The 19,931-nt window shown below is 44.4% G+C and overlaps 1 protein-coding gene across 1 annotated transcript in view; it reads left to right on the top strand.

Moving 5' to 3' along the window:
• The first annotated feature begins 16,780 nt into the window (after window positions 1-16,780).
• Window positions 16,781-19,931, top strand: part of HECA (hdc homolog, cell cycle regulator) — a 51,515-nt gene continuing 48,364 nt past the window's right edge. The window contains 1 exon segment of the mRNA XM_043592472.1: window positions 16,781-17,329. Within this exon segment, the coding sequence (XP_043448407.1) occupies window positions 17,059-17,329 (271 nt within the window). The 5' untranslated portion in view covers window positions 16,781-17,058.

The following is a 19,931-nucleotide window of genomic DNA, read 5'->3' on the forward strand; positions in this document are numbered from 1 at the left end:
AGAGTCTGGATGCTTAACGGGTTGAGTCACCCAGGCACCCCCAGCCTTCTCCCCTTCTCGGTCCCCTGTGCACTTACTCTCCACTCTCTTGTTGCAGGATTTTTTTTATCACAATACTCAGGATTCGTTGTCTCACTGCTCAAAGAATGAAGAGGTAGACACAAAATAAGCAGCAGGGCAAAGTTTATTAGAGTATAAGGTCAGAAAGGAAGAATAATAGGAAAGCTCTCTTTACAGAGAGGGGACATTCGAAGGTGAATACCCACGACTCTAGGCAAGGGTCCTCGTTTCACAAGGTTCTGATCAGCCCTCCCCTCTCCCTTCCCCCTTGTTCCTTCTCAGGTTCTGCCCTTATTGGCTAGATGGTTCTAGGTGCTGGGTTGTCCATTCCTGATAGGCTCCTTTCCATCGTATGAGGGGTGGTGTGTGGGCACACTTAGGTCTTTTGTAAAATTCCTGAGGGGAAATCTGAGGGGGAGTAGGTGGGGTCTGTTACATTCTTCAGAGGAACCTTATGCCTGAGGGGGCTTGCTGTGGTCTGACACTCCCTGCATTGTTCCCAAATAGGTGTTTTTCCCCACCCTGGGACCTGAGGTCCTGTCTTTTCCCTCTGCCTCTTCTGCCCTGTCTTTTCCTATCATACTCTGATACACAGCGATGAACCTCACCTCAACTCCTCCTCACCCATCACTTCATACAGTCTTCAGGAGTCTAATTCTGAAGATGACTTCATTTGTGCTCAGCAAACGAGATCCTTAAACTGAAAGATCCATACCCTTTACAGGATGGCAGATGGGTTTTAAACACTCAAATTTTATTTCTGTCACACACCAAAATGTTATCAAGCCTAGTATCTAAAGCACTGCCGGGGAAAGATTTTAAATACCCATTTTGTAATCTCAGCGACCAATCATATATGCTCAGAGATAGAGAAGTCAAGACCAATGGTTCCGCGTGCTCTCTGACCAGTGGTGGTCAAAGAGGATCGCCCCTGATTTCGCATCTGTGCCATTCCTTCTCGTTTTGAGCATTTTTGTCCGTGGAGATTTATCATTATCCTTCGTTATTTGGTGTCAGTCCCAACCATCGTGCTACGGAGGAGACTTTGTCTGCCACTCACCTGCATGGTCCATGGAGCCTGCTCTGTACCTGTTGATGAGGAAGCTAAGTCACAGTATAAAGAAGCCAGAACATGCTACTTCTCCCATACTTGGCTGAACCCTGAGGAAAAATACTATCTTCCTTAAGTCAACCATAGAAGCATTTTGCGTTCTTCCTGCCTTTCTTTCCCTTCAAGACAAATCTTGTCACCTCCTTTTATTGGATGGATGGGAAATCCAAGACTTTTTCTTTGATGTCAAATATGTGGATTATTTTATGTTGGGAATTTCCTTCTCTGTTCACTCTTTTTCTAATGTTCAGGAGAAATACAACTCTTGACCATGTCATTTATTAGAAATGCAGTTTAACATGGAACCAGAACTAATCCCCCTCAAAATTCCTTTTGTTCTGTGGTCTTGGATTTCTGAGGGAGCCTACTTAAAACTTGACGTAACTCTAAACTTTCACTGATTCTTTGAGCACCCAGCCTTCAGGTAGGTACGGTCTACTTTCTTAACTTATTATTCACTGTATTTAATAATAAGGGTGATCCAAGATATGTAAATTACAAAGAAAATGAGAATTTTTCCATTAAAGGTATGTTTTGACTTCTTAACGTGAATTTTGCTGTGATGAGAGAGCCCCGTTGTTTTTTTTAAGTTTATTTATTTATTTTGAGAGAGACAGAGAGAGCATGTGTGCACCTGCGCAGGTAGGGAAGGGGCACAGAGAGAGAGAGGGAGAGAGAATCCCAAGCAACTCCACAGTGTCAGTGCAGAGTCCAACGTGGGGCTCGAATTCATGAACCGAAGTTGGAAACTTAACTGACTGAGCCACCCAGGCGTCCCAACAAAGCCCTTTTGAAACAATGTTCTGGGGCTCCCGGATGGCTCAGTCGGTTAGGTGTCAGACTCTTGACTTGGCCTCAGGTCATGATCTCACAGTTGTGAGTTCGAGCCTCACATTGGGCTCCTTGCTATCAGCTTGAGACTGTCTCCCTCTGTCTCTTCCACTCCCCCTCTTGCTATCTCTCTCTCAAAATACATAAAAAGAAAAACTTAAAAAAAAAAAAAAGAAAGAAAAAACAATGTTCTATCCAGGGTACCTGGGTGGCTCAGTCGGTTAAGGGTCTGATTCTTGATTTTCACGATCTCACACTGACAGCATAGAGCCTGCTTGGGATTCTCCCTCTCCCTCTCCCTCTCTCTGTGCCCCTCCCCTGCTCATGTGCACATACACTCTCTCTCTCTCAAAATAAAGAAACTTTAAAAAACATTATAAAACAATAACACAATATTCCATCCATAATAAAAATTGATGTTCTAAGGGGTGCCTGGATGGCTCAGTCGGGTAAGTGTCTGACTTCAGCTCAGGTCATGATCTCATGATCTGGGAGTTCGAGCCCCGCGTCAGGCTCTGTGCTGACAGCTCAGAGCCTGGAACCTGCTTCGGACTCTGTGTCTCCCCCTGTCTCTGCCCTCCCCTGCTTGCACTCTGTCTCTCTCAAAAATGAAGGAACATTAAAAAGAAAATTAAAAAAAAAATTGATGTTCTAAGAAAGTTAGGCTCTTGCAGCAAAACCTGTGGATTTCCTTTGGAAATTGAATAGAAGCTTCCAGAATCTTTCCTTGATGATGATGTCTGCTCCAACCTTGAATAATGCGATTGCACTTGTGTCCCCTCTGCTCTCCCACAGCACTTTGTGCATATTTCTATTACTGCACCTATCATGTTATAATGATTTTCTGCTTAAGTGAACTCCTATCAAATTACTTTTACTAGACTGAACTTTGATGCTAAGCCATCAGCCTGGACTTTGATGTGCTGTAAGAAATAGCTCCACTCCATTGGGTATAAGGCTATTATTGAGGATATTCTTCCGTGTACTGCATAGCATTGCATTTGCAGGATCTTGAGGGCTTGTTTGGGACTTATATCAGCACCATTTATGTTTTTCCAGAGCAATTGGTCTGCTGGTAGCTGGTGGGAGCTGTAGATTGTGTAACTGATCATATTTCTCTTTTCACAGAGATTGCCAAAAAGCTTAGAGCCAAACTCCTGGTGGATCTTTGGCAAATACATGTAGGCCTTCATTGTATTTATTCTGGACATTAGCCTACCTCTATTGTATGATCCCATCATTGCTTTCCTTCTGCCTTATCTTTCTCATTGCTTCTGATATGCTTTATTTTCTTGTATTGCACATTTCTTTGTTCTCTGTAAGTCCTGTGGAAGAAAATCATGAACATAAAGACATATCTGCATCTTTCTCTCACCAGGCTGTGAGCTCTTTGGGAGTGGATGGGGATCGTTTTCCGTTGCTTTGCATTTGGATCTGGCATAGAACTTCATTATATGCTCGGTAAATATTTTTGAGAATAAATCAAACAAAGTTGCCATTATAAGGCTCATCTGGTAATTTGAACAATGACTATTTATTTATTTTAGTTTTTTTTAATGTTTATTTATTTTTGAGAGAGAGACAGAATGTGAGCAGGGGAGGGGAGGAGAGAGAGGGAGACACAGAATCTGAAGCAGGCTCCAGGCTCAGAGCCTGATGTGGGGCTCGAACTCACGAACGGTGAGATCATGACCTGAGCCTGAGTCGGACACTTAACCCACTGAGCCACCCAGGGCGCCCCTGAACAATGACAATTTAAAGGAACGGATTGCGAATCCAATTGTTACCTACAGACCAGAAGGTGGAAGATGTTCCTTATGTGAATCAAGGAGGAAAAGACAGATTGAATAAAAAGTTCCTTCTTTTCAACCTGTTGATGCTGTGGTCATGACATTTTTGTGGCCTGTAAACTAAGGAGAAAGAAAGATGTTTGCTGCTCATCTATTACAGAGCATTGCACAAAATTGCTACTACAGAAATACACGTTGAGTTAAATCTACTTCTCTGGATACTACGTGAGGAAACAGTCATCTAGAATGTTTGGCAGAAAATGTTTGGCCCTTCATTGTTTTTTTAATTGATTTTTTTTCTTGTTCTTTTTTTTAAAGTTTATTTATTTATTTGAGAGAGAGAAACGGGGGGGAGGGGCAGAGAGAGAGGCTGAGAGACAGAATGTAGAGCAGGCCCCCTGTCTGGCCCTTCATTTATCTCAGCCTGGAACCTAAAAACGTCTTAGGAAACCGATGAACTCAGGATTGTTGACCTAATCCAGAGCTGGCATAAGAGACTTCCAGACCACTGGATAACATTGTTTAATGACAAAATGCTCAGTTTTACCTGGAACTTCCAAGGCTTTTTTTTTTTTTTTTTTTTTTTTTTTTTTTTAGTTTACTTATTTATTTATTTTGAGAGAGAGAGAGAGAGACAGAGAGAGAGAGACAGAGAGAGAGAGAGACAGAAGAAGGAGGAGGAGAGGCAGAGAGAGATGGCGAGAAGGAGAATCCCACACAGGCTCTGTGTTATCATCACAGAGCCAGACACAAGTCTTGATCTCACAAACCGTGAGATCATGACCTGACCCCAAATCAAGCGTCAGATGCTCAAACCAACTGAGCCCCCCAGGTTCTCTAACAAGTCTTGAGGAATTGTAACTTAATTTTGTGTGTTTTTTTAAGGCAAACAAACCAACATAATAAGTATTGGGTTTTCTTTTACCCTGATGGGATTTCCTTAGAATTAGAAGATGCTCACAACTTATTTGTGAGTTGAAATTTATGGTATCCATCTACATGGGATAAGGTGATGATGAGGTTGCTTTTCTTTAAAAATTTTTTTTAATGTTTATTTTTGAGAGGGAGAGCGAGAGCATGAGAGGCAGAGGGGCAGAGAGAGAAGGAGACACAGAATCTGAAACAGGTTCCAGGCTCTGAGCTGTCAGCACAGACCCCACCGTGGGGCTCAAACTCACCGAGTGCAAGATCATGACCTGAGCCCATGTGAGAGGCTCAACCGACTGAGCCCCCCAGGCGCTCCTGCTTTTCTTTAAAATCAAAGATTATTAGATTATTCTTTCAAAAATACTGTTTTCATCGCATCATTTTTATCTTTTCAGTTTTTATTTAAGTTTTTAATGTTTATTATTTATTTTCGAGAGAGAGAGAGAAAGAGGGGGAGGGAGAGAGAGACAATGTGCGTGGGGAAGGGAGAGAGAGAGAGAGGAAGACACAGGATCCGAAGCAGGTTCCAGGCTCTGAGCTGTCAGCACCTCTGAGGGCACAGCCCTGATGCTGGGCTCAAACTCAGGGACTGTAAGATCATGACTTGAGCTGAAGCTGGAGGCTTAAGCGACTGAGCCACCCAGGCGCCCCCATCGTATCATTTTTAAATTTAGTAACTTGCAATAACTTCTGTCCACACAAATCAACTTCAAATTCTCGGGCAAAGCATCATCCGGGCTTCCAGCTGCGTACGCCAGAGTGCGCCCTGTGGCAATCTGTAGCATCCTGCGTGGGTTTGACTGTCCCTTTAAAGGTACCCGTATTTGCACGCAACAGGAAGCAGGGTGTGGTTTGTTCTTGGGTGAGACAAAAGTGTGCTGAAAGCAGTTTATCCTTGACCTAGAACCAGCCCTGCTTTTAGAAAAAAACAACAACAAACTTGTTTACAGTGCAGACGGGGAACTGTTAGATAGCATTTATGAAGTTAAACAGCAACCCCGATTACAAACTTCAAATGCTCCTGCGAATATAATAATACCGACTGCTTATTGAGAGCTTACCATGTACTAGGCACTACCCGGGCACTATCTTAACTCTGAAATAGATACGATTATTACCCCTATTTCACAAATATGTTGCCCAAGATCATACAACTTGTAAGCCCAAACCGAAGCCCAGGAAGTTGGGCTGCATGAATAATCTCTCCTAACCACAAAACGATAATAAGTTTTAATAGAACCTAAATCCAGCGTCCGCCCTAAAACCTCAGAAATGGCTGCTCTAGCATGTAACAAAGAATATTTGGGGCTTATGTGCTAGAAGAAATTGCCTCTATCCGGAAGCCAAAGGTATTTTCTGAACAGAAGTGTGCTCCAGGGTGGGCCCAAACCTGACATGCGTGGTCCCCTTGCTACTCACGTTCCACTTTGCCTAGCCCCCTTCACCTGTTGTTTAGACGTCTCATTTCACAAAGAAATGAGGCCAACGTTTTATCCTAAATCAGACCATTCACCTCAGTAACCACAAATTTGAGAATGCGGTGGGATTGTGTTGGAGTGGGGTCCACCCTGTGATCCTCTGTGGCAGCCTCTTGGCTAAACCCAATTCGACAATTTTCGTGGTGCAAAAGATGGTACAAGCCAGAAAGACGACAGAACCAGTGGGTTGGCGTTTAACGGGGAAGCTTCCAACAGAAATGCGACCACCGTATACGAGTAGAGAGACCCGACTGTGCTGGCAAGTGAACACAGGAAATGCCCATGCCTAGAATTCAGACATAAAAGGATGCTGTACACAGAAAAAAAAGAGACATTGTACACAGGATGTTGCCTCAGTTTTCTATCACAGTGTGAACAAGTGCCACTGGCTCACAGAGCCGACTGCATCCACCTTCCAGCATTGAGGTCAGTGGCTCATCTTGGTAGCCTAAAATTGGCTACGGTAGGAGCATTTAGACCACACGGTCCCTCCCTCCAGGCCCCCTCAGTGGTTGAACAATAACATACCGTTGAAACTGTCCCAATAGTTCCTTAAAATGGCAGCCATGTATTTCTCACAATTCTGTGCATTGACTGGGCTCATCTGGGTGATCTGCTCAATGCGGTGAAGACATGATGACCCATATGGCTGCATTCAACGAGAATAGGATATCTCAACCTTCTCACTACATTCGGGGCTAGATAATTATTTGTTGTGGAGGCTGTCCTGTGCATTGTAGGATTTTAGCAGCGTTCTTGACCTCTACTTATTAGATGCCAGTAGTGACAACCAAAAATGTCCCTGTGGATAAAATAGCCCAGGCTAAGAACCACTGAGCTAGGAGCTTGGCTGAGGCTGAAACATCAAAGATGACTCCTGTGAATTATCAAATTGAATGGAGTCACTTGCATCAAGGGATTTTAAAATGGAGCTAGGAGGCTATTAAGGGGGTGGACCTCATGCATGTCCTCACTGGTGGAACAATGAACTTCTGAACTGGGCTGAACCGCAAATAATCCAAGGGCCCAGTCAGAACATCTGCAACTTGCTACAGTAACAGACTTTGCTTAGTGAGAGCCTTAGCAACGGATTATATTCAGTGAAGATGAGCTTTTTGCTGTGAACACCAATCCAAAATTCTTTGTAGTGGTGCCTATGGGGTCAGTCAGTTGGTTTTGGCTCAGGTCACTATCACCCCGTTTGTGAGATGGAGCCCTCCATCAGCCTCTGCACTGACAGCGTGGAGCCTGCTTGAGATTCTCTCTCCCTCTGCCCCTTCCTCTCCCCTGCCTCCCCTCTCAAAATAAATAAGCATTAAAAAAAAAAAAAAGATGTATACAAGCATTCCCTTTTTGCTTTAAAAATTCCTGACTTTCGCTTCCAAAAATAGTTTTGCTCCAAACTATTTGGTTTGCCACCCGAATCTGTGCACCTTGAATTGCAATTCTTTGATCCCTAATAAATGCTCTGGCTTAATTATTGCCTCCTGACAATTTTAGGCTGACACTTCTCATCTTCCAGGTGACGAGGATCCTTTGTTAGAGAAATTTATTTACCATGCTTGTTAAGGATGGCAAGACAGACTTTATCCAGGGGGACCACTCCAATGGAATTTATAGTAAAGGATAGAGATTAGGCTCAACTCTGAATACAATAAGGAAGGGCAGGAATGTATAGCCAAGGAGCAGGGTTGGGGGTCAGTGGATGAAAACTCACCAAGAGGAAATGTCAGGAAATAACAGGGTTAGGAAGATCTTGGCCAAACTGACTTGATACGATTCTTGCCAAAGGCAGGCCAGGGTGATAAGGTGTTGAGGGTGATATTTTCAACAGACTGACTCAGCAGGATTTTTGCTAAAAGTGGAGTGAACAGACCCAGGACAGAGCCCAGGGTTAGGGCCTCTTCAAACAGAGGACCCAGAGGAGCCTGACTCAAGCTTGATCAAGGGGAGAGGCTTTGTCACCGTCTCTGTACGGCCGGTCATCCTTCCACAGTCTAGCTCAAGGCCCTCCACAGCATGGTGGCTGGCTTTAAGAGAGTAAGAGCAAAAGCTAACAGGATGGGAACCAGAGCAACGTGACCCGTGACTCTTGCTGTATTTCTAGTTGATCAAAGCAAGTCCCAAGCCTAGATCAGGTTCAAAGGGAGGGAAAATAGACTCCACCTCTTCTTGGAAAGAGGAGTCGCAAACTTGTGGCCATCTTTAATTTGTGCAGTACCATATTGCATTCAAGGGCTCAGTATGAATATTCTGCAGAAGGAAGGGAAATCTTGAGAGAGAATTCTTTTTTTTTTTTTAATATATGAAATTTATTGTCAAATTGGTTTCCATACGACACCCAGTGCTCATCCCAAAAGGTGCCCTCCTCAATACCCATCACCCACCCTCCCCTCCCTCCCACCCCCCATCAACCCTCAGTTTGTTCTCAGTTTTTAACAGTCTCTTATGCTTTGGCTCTTGAGAGAGAATTCTATTGAAGATCAATCAAAATTACTAGGCCAAAGGCGAAAATGATTATTCATGTGATGGTAAAGGAAAGAACCACATCATATTTAGAGGGTACAAAACAATATATTTCTAGGTTCTATAGTATTTATTACATCAACGATTATGAACAGAAGTTGGAGGTTGCTTCTGGTTAAAGTATTGGTAATGATGTCTTTCTGTCAAAAAAAACCAAGTAGTCCTTAGTTGTTGATATTAATTTTTGTTCTTCAATGGAACAATAAAACATTGATGTTTCTGAAAATGGAAGCAGTATGGTGAATGTTCAACTGTTTTACATTAGTACTTAAGGACTTTATATATATCATTATAAGTATTGGAGATTGTAGGTATTTTGCAAGATATTTTCTAAAGAATTGGTTGCTTACAAGAAGGATCCAATGTCTATCTTTTCCCTTGAATTTTTGCCCCTGCATTAACTCACCTGAATGCTAAAGATAGAAGTAGGTACTTTTTGCTCTAAGGCGTTATTTCCCAAAAAAGCATTTAGCATAACTCTAGTTTCACAAGATGTTAATGGGTGTTACACGTAAGAGGATTTATGGGTTGTATAAGCTTGGGAAATTTTAAGCTGAGAGTAAGTAGGTTTCTTTACCGCTGGACTTTTTAGGGTCTTTAGTATAGTAATGTGTCTCATGACTAATAAAATATACAGTGTTTCCTAGACTTATTCAACTGCAGTAATAGAAGCATGTCTTATATAACTCGTGTTCTTTAGGGCACTTTGGGTAGAACTTGTTGTAAGTGGAGATAAAGGAGGAGGAGGAATCTTGAAAGAATTCTATTCAAGCTCAATCAAAATTAACTCAACAAAGAGGCATAGCGTAGCCTTAGCACTTAAAAAAATAGGTATCCTTGAAGCAGGCCCTCAGTCCAAGAATGCACTACACTGTTGGGTTCTTTCTAAACATCAACAGTGTTTTCAACACAGAGGACTGAAACAGTTTATTTATTTATTTATTTATTTATTTATTTATTTATTTATTTTTAACGTTTATTTATTTTTGAGGCAGAGAGAGACAGAGCATGAACAGGGGAGGGGCAGAGAGAGAGGGAGACACAGAATCTGAAACAGGCTGCAGGCTCTGAGTGGTCAGCACAGAGCCCGACGCGGGGCTCGAACTCACGGGCCTTGAGATCGTGACCTGAGCCGAAGTCGGACGCTTAACCGACCAAGCCACCCAGGCGCCCCTGAAACAGTTTAAACAAAGATCATTTTGCAAAAGTTATTTTAGATTCATGAAATGGAACCATCCAAGATCACCAAAGATTAATTAGTCAAAACAGTAATTTAGAAAGGAAGAACCAGAATAAGTTCATACCTTTTCTCACTCTCCTTGTCTCATTGGCAAATAAAAATTGTATATATTTACAATGTACAAACACCTGTATTTTGATACATGTATATATTATGAAATGATTACCACAATCCACCCTTGTCTTATAAGCTAAATTTGAAGCCCTTCGGAATTAGAATTTGGATTAGAAGCAATATATTAACTTACTTGTGGTAGGCAGCTTCTAAGATGGATTTCAGCGATCTTATCCCCTGGTATTTATGCCCTTGTAAAACCTCCTCCTGTTGAGCTTGGGCCGAACCGGGTGACTTGCTTTTTGCTTCTGAGATTAGGTTACAAAAAAGACTGGCTTCTGTCTTGCTTGCCCTTCTCTTCCTGCCTCACTTGCTCACTTGGATGAAGCCAGCTGCTCTATGCAGAGGCTCATATCATAAGGAACTGAGGGAGGCCTCTGGCCAGCTACCCTTAGGAACTGAATGCTGCCAACAACCTCAGGACGGGGTTGGGAAATGGGTCCTTCCCCAGTTGAGTTTCAACATGACTGCAGTCTTAAGAGAGATCCTGAGCCTGAGGACCCAGCTAAGCCATGCCTACATTCCTGACACAGAAATTGTGAGATAATACATGTGTGCTGTTCTGAGCTGCTAGACCGTAGGGTAATTTGTTTAGGCAGCAATAGATAACTAGTGTAGAATTAAAAGAGGCATTTAGAGAAGGCCAGTGTTGCATTATCTAAGGCAAACCTTGCAGACGGCCGAAAGAAGGACTAAAGCACCGTGGTTAAATCGTGCTTTAGAATGGCAGCCTAGAAAAATACTGATTTCGCTGGGAAGAAACACAGGGGATCCGGAAGATGAAATCTAGGTGATACAAGTCTTTGAATTTTCAGTGCTACGTCTAGAGGAGATGTCAGAAATACAAGGTATAGAAATTGATAGTTGCCTGGTCATTGCAATTGCTGAGGAAGATATTGCTATGCCATGGCCCCCTGCTGTAAAAGCTGGCCTCAAACAGAGCCCCCAGTTTTGGTTTAAATATGCTAGCCAGCTGGGAAGGATGTTATGTCTACCAAGAGCATAGCAATGTGGGCTTAGATGGCTCTTTTGTTTTGTTTTCTTTCTTTTTTTTTTTTTTTGAGGTCAGATCTGGTTTGGGTTATTTCTTTTAGATGTTCTTTTACATGTTCTTTAATTCCACAACTATGTGTTAAAGTCTTATTTTGTGCTAGGTGCTGATTTGGGCGCTGGGGATTCAACAGAGAAACCTTCACTTTCTTGAAACCTCCATTCCAGAGAGGAAAAACAGAAAGCACACAAAGTAAATAAACATAAAAATGAAATATACCTTACAGTAATAAAAGTAAACAATATGTGCCATAGTAATTAAATACTATCAGAAAAAAGAAAGCACGGAAGGGAGAGCGGGATGGTGCGTTCTAACTTCTGTATCAGTTATCAAGGCCTGGACTACAAACAGCTGTGTGTCCATTGTGATCTGTTTCCCAACTTGGCCAAACAAACACCAGAGTCCCTAAGGCCTCCTCTCTTCCCTCTGTAGATTCTGTACTCATTCTTGCTTTCATTTCCTTTTATTTTTTATTTATTTTTAAAGTTTGTTTATTTTTAGTAATGCCTATACCCAACGTGGGGCTTGAACCCAACCCCTTGAGATCAAGAGTTGCACACTCTTCTAACTGAGCCAGCAGGTTGCCCCTGATTTCAAGCCCTTTTAAAAGACTAATCTTCATGCTTCTCTGTGAAGACTTCTTTGACAATTTAGCCTCCATTAACCCCTCTACCTTCTGGGGATCTGAGGGCACCATTCCCCCTCCAAAATCAGAGGTAACAAAACAAAATGCAGCCTATCCATCTTTTAAATTTTTTTTTAATTTTCAGGTTAACGGTTGATTAATTTATATTTGTTTCCTCTGTGTTTGTTGTTGTGTTGCCCACCCCTCCCCCAATAGAATTTCAGGTTTTTTATTTTTTTAAAATATTTATTATTTTGGGAAAAGCGCAAGCAAGGAGGTGTAGAGAGAAGGGAACAGAGGATCCGAAGCACTCTTTGTGCTGAATTCCGATGTGGGGCATGAACCCATGAACCGTGAGATCATGACCTGAGCAGAAGTCTGATGCTCAACCAGGTCTCACAAGTTTGGTTTGTTTTTACATATGTATGGAACATGCAGTCAAAAACACTTGTAATGGTAGCTTCATTGGAAGATGTAGAAAAGATAAAAGATATGATGCCTTCCTTTGCAGAATTTAATATATACTTGGAGGTTGGGCGCCTGGGTGGCTCAGTAGGTTAAGCATCTGACTTCGGCTCAGGTCATGATCTCGCTATCTGTGAGTTCGAGCCCCGCGTCAGGCTCTGTGCTGATGGTTCAGTGCCTGGAGCCTGTTTCGGATTCTGTGTCTCCCTCTCTCTCTGACCCTCCCCCGTTTATGCTCTGTCTCTCTCTGTCTCAAAAATAAATAAATGTTAAAAAAAAATTAAAAAAAAAAAATATATATATACTTGGAGGGAGAAAATGCTCTTCCTGAGGTGAGAAAACCATGGAAAGACAGCCCATACAAATCCAATACTTCGTGGTATGGTATAGTCAGTGGCTTTCAGATTTTTTGGCTTGCCACCGCAGTAAGGAATGGACTATACGACAAGACTCTGTGTGTGTGTGTGCGTGTGTAAACAAAATTTTACAAAGATAGTATGTATGTTTTACAAAACAATACTTAATATCTATATGCAATGCATTGATATTTTCTCTTCTGTTTCAGTTTTCAAAACATGCTGGTAGGAACCCTCCGAACTGATCTCATAGCCTGCAAAGAGACTATGAGCCACAGTTTGGAAGCCAGGTGGTGAGCGCACAGAGGTGTGAAGTAAACGAGTCTTGAATGGTAGGAGTCCAGGGATGTCTGTCCTGGGAAAGATTATGGATGTGTCTCTTGAAAGGAGAGTCCTATTTAGGTTATTGGGGTTCATGACAGTGTTGATGCTGAGTTGGAACAACAGTATGAGCAAAGAAGGCACCGAGGCTGTGGTAGGTAGCAAGTTCAGGGGGCACTGAGATAATTTTATTCTTTTATATGACTGCTTTTGTAGGTTATGGAAATAATGTAAAAGTCAAAATAAAGGCCTGGAAACAGATTATGAGGGTACACAGTTGAGAAAAATGTTAATATTGATAATTGGGAACAGTTTAATATGAGAACAGATCTATGGCATTTAATAATTCATGTCATTATTTGCATTAGTATTGCATTTTGTTAAAAGTCTTGGTAATCACAACTATTACTATTCCTCAAAGTAAACCTCTGGGCATAGGAGAGGCTATTTCTAGAAAAAACAAAAACAAAAACAAAAACAAAAAACCCTGGTCCATAGAGATAATAGGCATTGCTCAAGGTATATTTACTTGAAATGACTTTAGCAGATCAGCCCAATTCTAGCCCAAAGGACTTAGTTGACCCCAAGAGGTCAGAAGACAGGCACACAGGTCAAGCAAAAACGCAAACAGAACAAGAATACTGAAACAATGACCATTTATTCTGATCCAGTCCTGAAGATTAGCTTGTCCCTTTTCTCAAGGCTATCGATTGTTTACCTCTGATGACCTGGATTGTTGCTGTGTTTTATTCAATTTTGCAAAGATGTGGTTTGGAGTGGGTGATAAAGTTTGGGGGAAGGAAACCTTGGGTATAGGTATACTTTTTTTGAAAGTTTACTTCAGAACACATAGGTTGATCATGGAAATTAAACAGAAGCCAAGTGTGGATGTACAGAGCATAGAGGCTTCCATGGTTTCCTAGAACTCTTCACATTTTCTTCTGGAAGCATCTGAGGGGAGGGCTTTGGGTCACCCACCATCCATCTTTTGCTCTTTGGACAGGCTTTCTCCCTTTCTCTCTTCGTCAAAAATCATGTAAAAAGGGAAAGATAAAGGGCTAGGATTCCAAGGAAATCCCACATGTTGTTTGGAAGTAGGAAATGGAGTCCTTTACCGTTGCCTCTGCATCAAATTTGACTAAGGCTAAAAACAGATGAGCATGGTTAAGAATGGAAGAACTGGCCCAGCTTCTCCTTCCTCCTTTTGATTTTGTTTTAGTTTGAATGAGGAGGAGGTGGCTCACACAATGAATAAGAAAAGCAACTGGTTGGATGGCTGTGTGCTTTGAGTTAATTATGACATTTTTTGTGGGAAAGCTTCCAATTCTTAAGTCTCATCTAGAGGTGGGAGGCAGCTGGAATGAACATCTGTCTGCAGGGTACAGGCATACTTACTCTGATCCAATTTGGCATGACAGCAATGTGCTTATTCAAGAAAATAGTTGTCTCCATTTTCCGGTATTCTAATATAAAATTTCTTCATTCTCAGGGCACCTGGGTGGCTCAGTTGGTTGAGCGTCCGGCTTCGGCTCAGGTCATGATCTCGCGGTCCGTGAGTTCGAGCCCCGCGTGGGGTTCTGTGCTAACAGCTCAGAGCCTGGAGCCTGCTTCCAATTCTGTGTCTCCCTCTCTCTCTGCCCCTCCCATGCTCATGCTTTGTCTGTCTCTGTGTCTCAGTAATAAATAAATGTTAAAAAAAAATTTAAAAAAACCCTCTTCATTCTCACCACTCAAAAAAAAAAAAAAAAAAAAAAAAAAAGAAAAAGAAAGAAAGGCCCAAGGCAAGGTGAGACGTCTCAGCCACCTCTAGTGAGGGATCTCAGTAATGAAATTAAGCTAATTCTGTATAGGCCACTTTACCTCATTATCTTCATCCCCAGCTCCTCCATTCTCCCTGTGAAGTCTCTAATTACACACTGTCAGCATTTCCTCCAGTTTTCAGTATTGTTTGACTTCCCAGGGCCAAGTGGTGACCAAATCCTGCTTCATATACCTTCAAAGCATTTGTCCATTCATTTATTCATGCACTTCTCATATACTTACTCTATACCATGCACTGAGCTAGGCAACAAGGATTCAGTGAGGCAGAAACTAAGACACAGTTTCTGCCATCACATAGCTGGTAGTCCAGTGGGGGCCCAGGCAAGAGACAAGTAAACAGGCATCTTCAACACGTGTGTGCATGGCGTTTTGGTAGGGAAGGTAACAGGGAGCACTTGGGGGCGAATCTCACTTTGGGCTGTCAGAGTAGACTTCCTAGAGAATGGATGGTTTAGGTTGAGACTTCAAGGTTCAGGAAAATGTAGCCAGAGAAAAGTGCATTACGCAACCTCCACTCAACAGATTTTCTTCACCACTTACTGTGGGTCAGGTTTTTTGCTAGACTCTGCCGAGTTAGCTAGAAAGATAGACTCAATCTCTGTTCCTCTAGTGCTTAGAAGATGTCAGGGTGGGGGAGAAATAGATGTGAAAATATAGGCACAAAATATTTATTTACCTAATGTAACTCTCCATATGTATTGGGGAATTAAAAGGCTCATCATTTTCCTTCTGAAAAGTCCAACCAGCAATTACCCCTGAGTATCCAGTGCTCCTCCCTATAGCTCCAAGCTCTGCTATGGACTCTCCTATGAACCTGGGAGCTCCCAGTCAGAATCTCTCCATTAGGTGAGCCTGAGAGGGAGAGTTCTCTTCTCTGCACATCCCTGTCTGTCCCTTTATGCTTTATAACACAGCCACTGAGCCTTTACTGAAGAGCTGGGTTAATTAAAGTTTACACTAGAGGAGGGGAAAACTGTAAATTGTCAACTAAAATAGTTTTCTTCCATAGATCATGGGGAAAATAACCTAATTTATACATTCAACAAATATATGCTAGCTGCTCCCTGAGGTGCCCAAGACGGATAAAACCTACTACCTGTGGAGCTTTCCCGAGTATGAGAAGGAGATAGCTAGGAAACAAGTAAACGTATACGTCGTCAACAAAATGAGAGATGGATGAGAAAAATTATCAGTGATACTTCTCACAGCTCCTCCCGGAAGGTAGGTAGGAGCTCTACTATAACATCCTGAAGGAAGTGTGTTTGATCTGGAACCTGAGATATGGGAAGGAGCTGGTCTGTGAAAAGGCAGAATAAAGTTGCAGAGAAGAGAAACCATGTAGAACTCTTCCCAGGGGTCTCCTGCTCTCAGGTCACTGCCTCTCTTCAGAGGCGTCACGTTTTAATCTTAGCCTGCTTCCAACGCAGCTATCTCTCTTCTGGGACAGCTCAGCCCACAGGGATTGGGTTTCCTCCCAAGCAGGTCCTGCCTAGTGGTCACAGGCAACATTTAGTTTTATCCCTGGATGGTGGGTCCTGTTTGTATGAATTACTTTCACCACTACACTGTGCCGGCTTCTCATTCAGGGACCCCGCTGTTCATCCCCATTGTCTGGGACCTCGATCCTATTTCTGTAATTACTGACCCTAAAACTGTTCTTGAAGGGTAAGGTCTTTTGATGGATTATTAATCCAAAATCCTTTGTTTTCCCTTCTTCTAGTCACCCGCCTATTTTTCAGGGCCATATTGTTCTAAGCCTCAATTACATGGAGGTCGGGAGGCCACCGAATAACTACGCCAGATGCCACCGGATTGGTGTAGGAGGCCACTTCAGGAAGGTGGCTTCGCGCACGGCCAATAGCTTCGCAGGCCCGCGGTGAGGGCGCCAGAATGACGTCACTCGAACGTGGCCGGCTCGCGCGGGGCGTGACGTCACGCGGGCGGGCCGGTCCGCCTTGAGGTCACCTGGTGGGCGCGGCCAGGCCGAATCCCCAGTGTCGTCACGGGCGGGGGCGGGGCCAGAGCGTGTCAGCGAAGCCGAATCAAAACAAGCCGGAGACCCGCCTTTTCCCTCCGGCTCGGGAGCGTCTCGCTCGGGTCCCGAGCCCGCCGCGCTCGCGCGGCTGCGAGCCTCGGGTGGCCGCGCGCCGGCTCCAGGAAGCCGGGGAGGGCGCGGCGGCCGGGATGGCGCGGCGCGGGCCGCGCGGCTAGACGGGCGCCGAAGGAGCCGCCGGCCCGCGCCCTCCATTCTCTTCCTCCCGGAGCCGGCGCCGCGCGGGCCGGGAGCGGCCGTGCGGCGGGGAGCCGCCTTCCTTGACGCCGGGCACCTGGACGCTCGCGAGATGCCCAACCCCAAAAACAGCAAAGGCGGCCGCAAAAACAAGCGCGCCAACAGCAGCGGGGACGAGCAGGAAAATGGAGCCGGGGCCCTGGCAGCGGCGGGCGCGGCGGGCGCGGCGGCCGGGGGGGGCCTGGCGGCGGCGGCCGGCTGCGGAGCGGTGGCGGCGGGCGCGCCGGGCACCGGGGGCGCGGCGGGCACCGGAGGCGCGGGGACTGGCGCCGCCAACGCCGCGGCCGCCTCGGGGGCTGCTGCCGCGGGCGACGCCAAGAACGGTAAGACGGGGCTGGCGGGGCGAACGCCAACTTCCTCCCCGACGGGGAAGGCGCGGTGGCGGGGCCCGGGGCGGCGCGGGCGGTGCGTGGACAATGCGAGAGTCAGGAAGTGCTCACCCCGCCCCTCCGCCCCGCGGCGGCTGCCCCTTCCCGGTCCCCACGCGCGGCGGCGACGACTGATCTGCGGCCCGTGCCCGGGGTCTGCGCCGCTCCCGGGCCGAGAACCCGGGGCCGCCTGCGCCTCCGACGCCGAGGGGGTGCCCCGGGGCTCGGCGGCGGCGGCGGCGGCGGCGGCGGCAGTGCTCCCCTCGGGCCCTGCCGGTTCTGGCGGAGCCGACTGTGTGCTGCGGCCCGTGGGGGAGCGGCGGGTTGGGGGGTGGGGGGAAGGAAAGAGCTGCCCAAGTTGAAAAGAATGATCCGCTTGGAAACTTAGGCACCAGTTCATTCTCCCCTGTGCCCCCCTCACCCACCCGCCTTTTCCCCGCGTGGGGAAGAGCCTCAAATCCCAGCAAATCGAGGCTTGCTGCGGCGACTGCCACAGGTGAAGAGGCCCCGAGACATTTTTACTATAGGGCGTGTGTGTGTGCGTGCTTGTGCGCGCGCGCGCTCTTTAATTCTCTTACTCGCTTGAGGAAGGAAGAGAATCTGAACTTGACTTCCGTTCTCAGACCGGAGTTAAAAAAAAAAAAAATCATCGTCTGTATGATTCTGTTTCACAGTTTTAGAAGGAAGCCTGCTAATCTTAGGCAGTACCTTAATGCACCTTTTGAAGGGCACTTAGGGAATACTGAAGATGTGACAGATTGCCGTTGTCACTAGAGAGACACGATTTTCGTTATCGGGTGCCGGCCAAACACTTTTTTCTTACTTGGACAGTTCTTTGAATTCCTCTGGTCAGGCAGTTTTTCAGGGAAGGGAATAGAGGTATATTTTAACGAAGGGATATTAGGAGCTTTATTTCTGACTTTTAACTTGTAGCTTTTCAGCTTTTGAAGCCATTCTTCATGCAGATCAGTCACTTTTTTTAAAGAGGCACCTGCACTCAGAAGAGCCCCACAGTGCTCTGAACGTGGGAGATTGAAGTGTAGCCAATTAAGAACAGAACCATAGGCCCCATTGGCTGTATCTCCGCAGTAGTGATGTAGGAAAGTTTTCTTTTTTTCCAGGAACAGACAGCCTAGTTTTGAATGTTTGATAATACAATTTTTGGCCAGACTGTCTTCTCCATCCATGTTCTTTTGTTTTCCTAGCTCTGAACTTCATTTTGGTATTGATGTGGCTGGCATAGGGGAAGGAAGACAGACTGGTGGTTTAGCCTTTTAGAGCTCTGTCTTCTTGGGAAGGTCAGTCTTTCTGAAACTTGATTTCCTCGCCTGTAAAATTGAAAAAAAAAATTGTATATATTCCATTGCCCCCCCACCCCCACCCCCATAGAGTTATTCTGAGGCTCAGAGTGTTATTTTCTTCTCCGGTTTGCAGTTCTTGTTTTAAAGGCTTGTTAAGCTTTTAACATGCTTAGTAAAGTTTTTTAAGAAAAGTGATCAATGAGTGATGATAGCTATCATTTATTCCTTCGAAAAATATTAAACACAGTGTTACAAGTACTGTGGTAAGTATGAAAGGGTACAGTGGTAATCAAGAGAGGACATCCTAGTCCTCATGGAGCTCGCATTCCAGTTCTGGTGTACCTTTTTATTTTTTGTCTGTATGAAGCTTCACGATGGCTGTTTACTTATTATTTTTTTTTTTTAATTTTGTGTTTTAATTTACATCCAAATTAGTTAGCATATAGTGCAACAGTGATTTCAGGAGTAGATTCCTTAGTGCTCCTTACCCATTTAGCCCATCCCCCCTCCCACAACCCCTCCACTAATCCTCTGTTTGTTCTCCATATTTCAGTGTCTTATGTTTTGTCCCCCTCCCTGATTTTATATTATTTTTGCTTCCCTTCCCTTATGCTCATCTGTTTTGTCTCTTACAGTTCTCATATGAGTGAAGTCATATGATATTTGTCTTTCTCTGCCTAATTTCACTTAGCATAATACCCTCCAGTTCCATTGACGTAGTTGCAAATAGCAAGATTTCATTCTTTTTGATAGCCGAGTAATACTCCATTGTGTGTGTGTGTGTGTGTATATATATATATATATATATATATATATATATACACCACATCTTCTTTATCCATTCATCCATCGATGGACATTTGGGCTCTTTCCATACTTTGGCTATTGTTGATAGTGCTGCTATAAACATGGGGGTGCATGTGTCCCTTCGAAATAGCACACCTGTATCCCTTGGATAAATACCTAGTAGTGCATTTGCTGGGTCGTAGGGTAGTTCCATTTTTAGTTTTTTTGAGGAACCTGCATACTGTTTTCCAGAGTGGCTGCACCAGCTTGCATTCCCAGCTGTTTATCTTTTTCTCCAAAAGATTAAACCACTTTACAGCCGTGCGAGGAAATACTTTTTCTTAGGCTGGTGATACCTCCTCCTCTGTAAACTTTAAGCTGGTTATGGTGTCACTATTATTACTCTCGTCTGCAGTGTCAAAGTCAGGTATATTTAGCAGTTCTGTGTCTATCTGTGTGGAACTGTGTAT

The sequence above is a fragment of the Prionailurus bengalensis genome, chromosome B2 (genome assembly GCF_016509475.1).
Source record: "Prionailurus bengalensis isolate Pbe53 chromosome B2, Fcat_Pben_1.1_paternal_pri, whole genome shotgun sequence".
NCBI classification, from domain to species: Eukaryota; Metazoa; Chordata; class Mammalia; order Carnivora; family Felidae; genus Prionailurus; species Prionailurus bengalensis.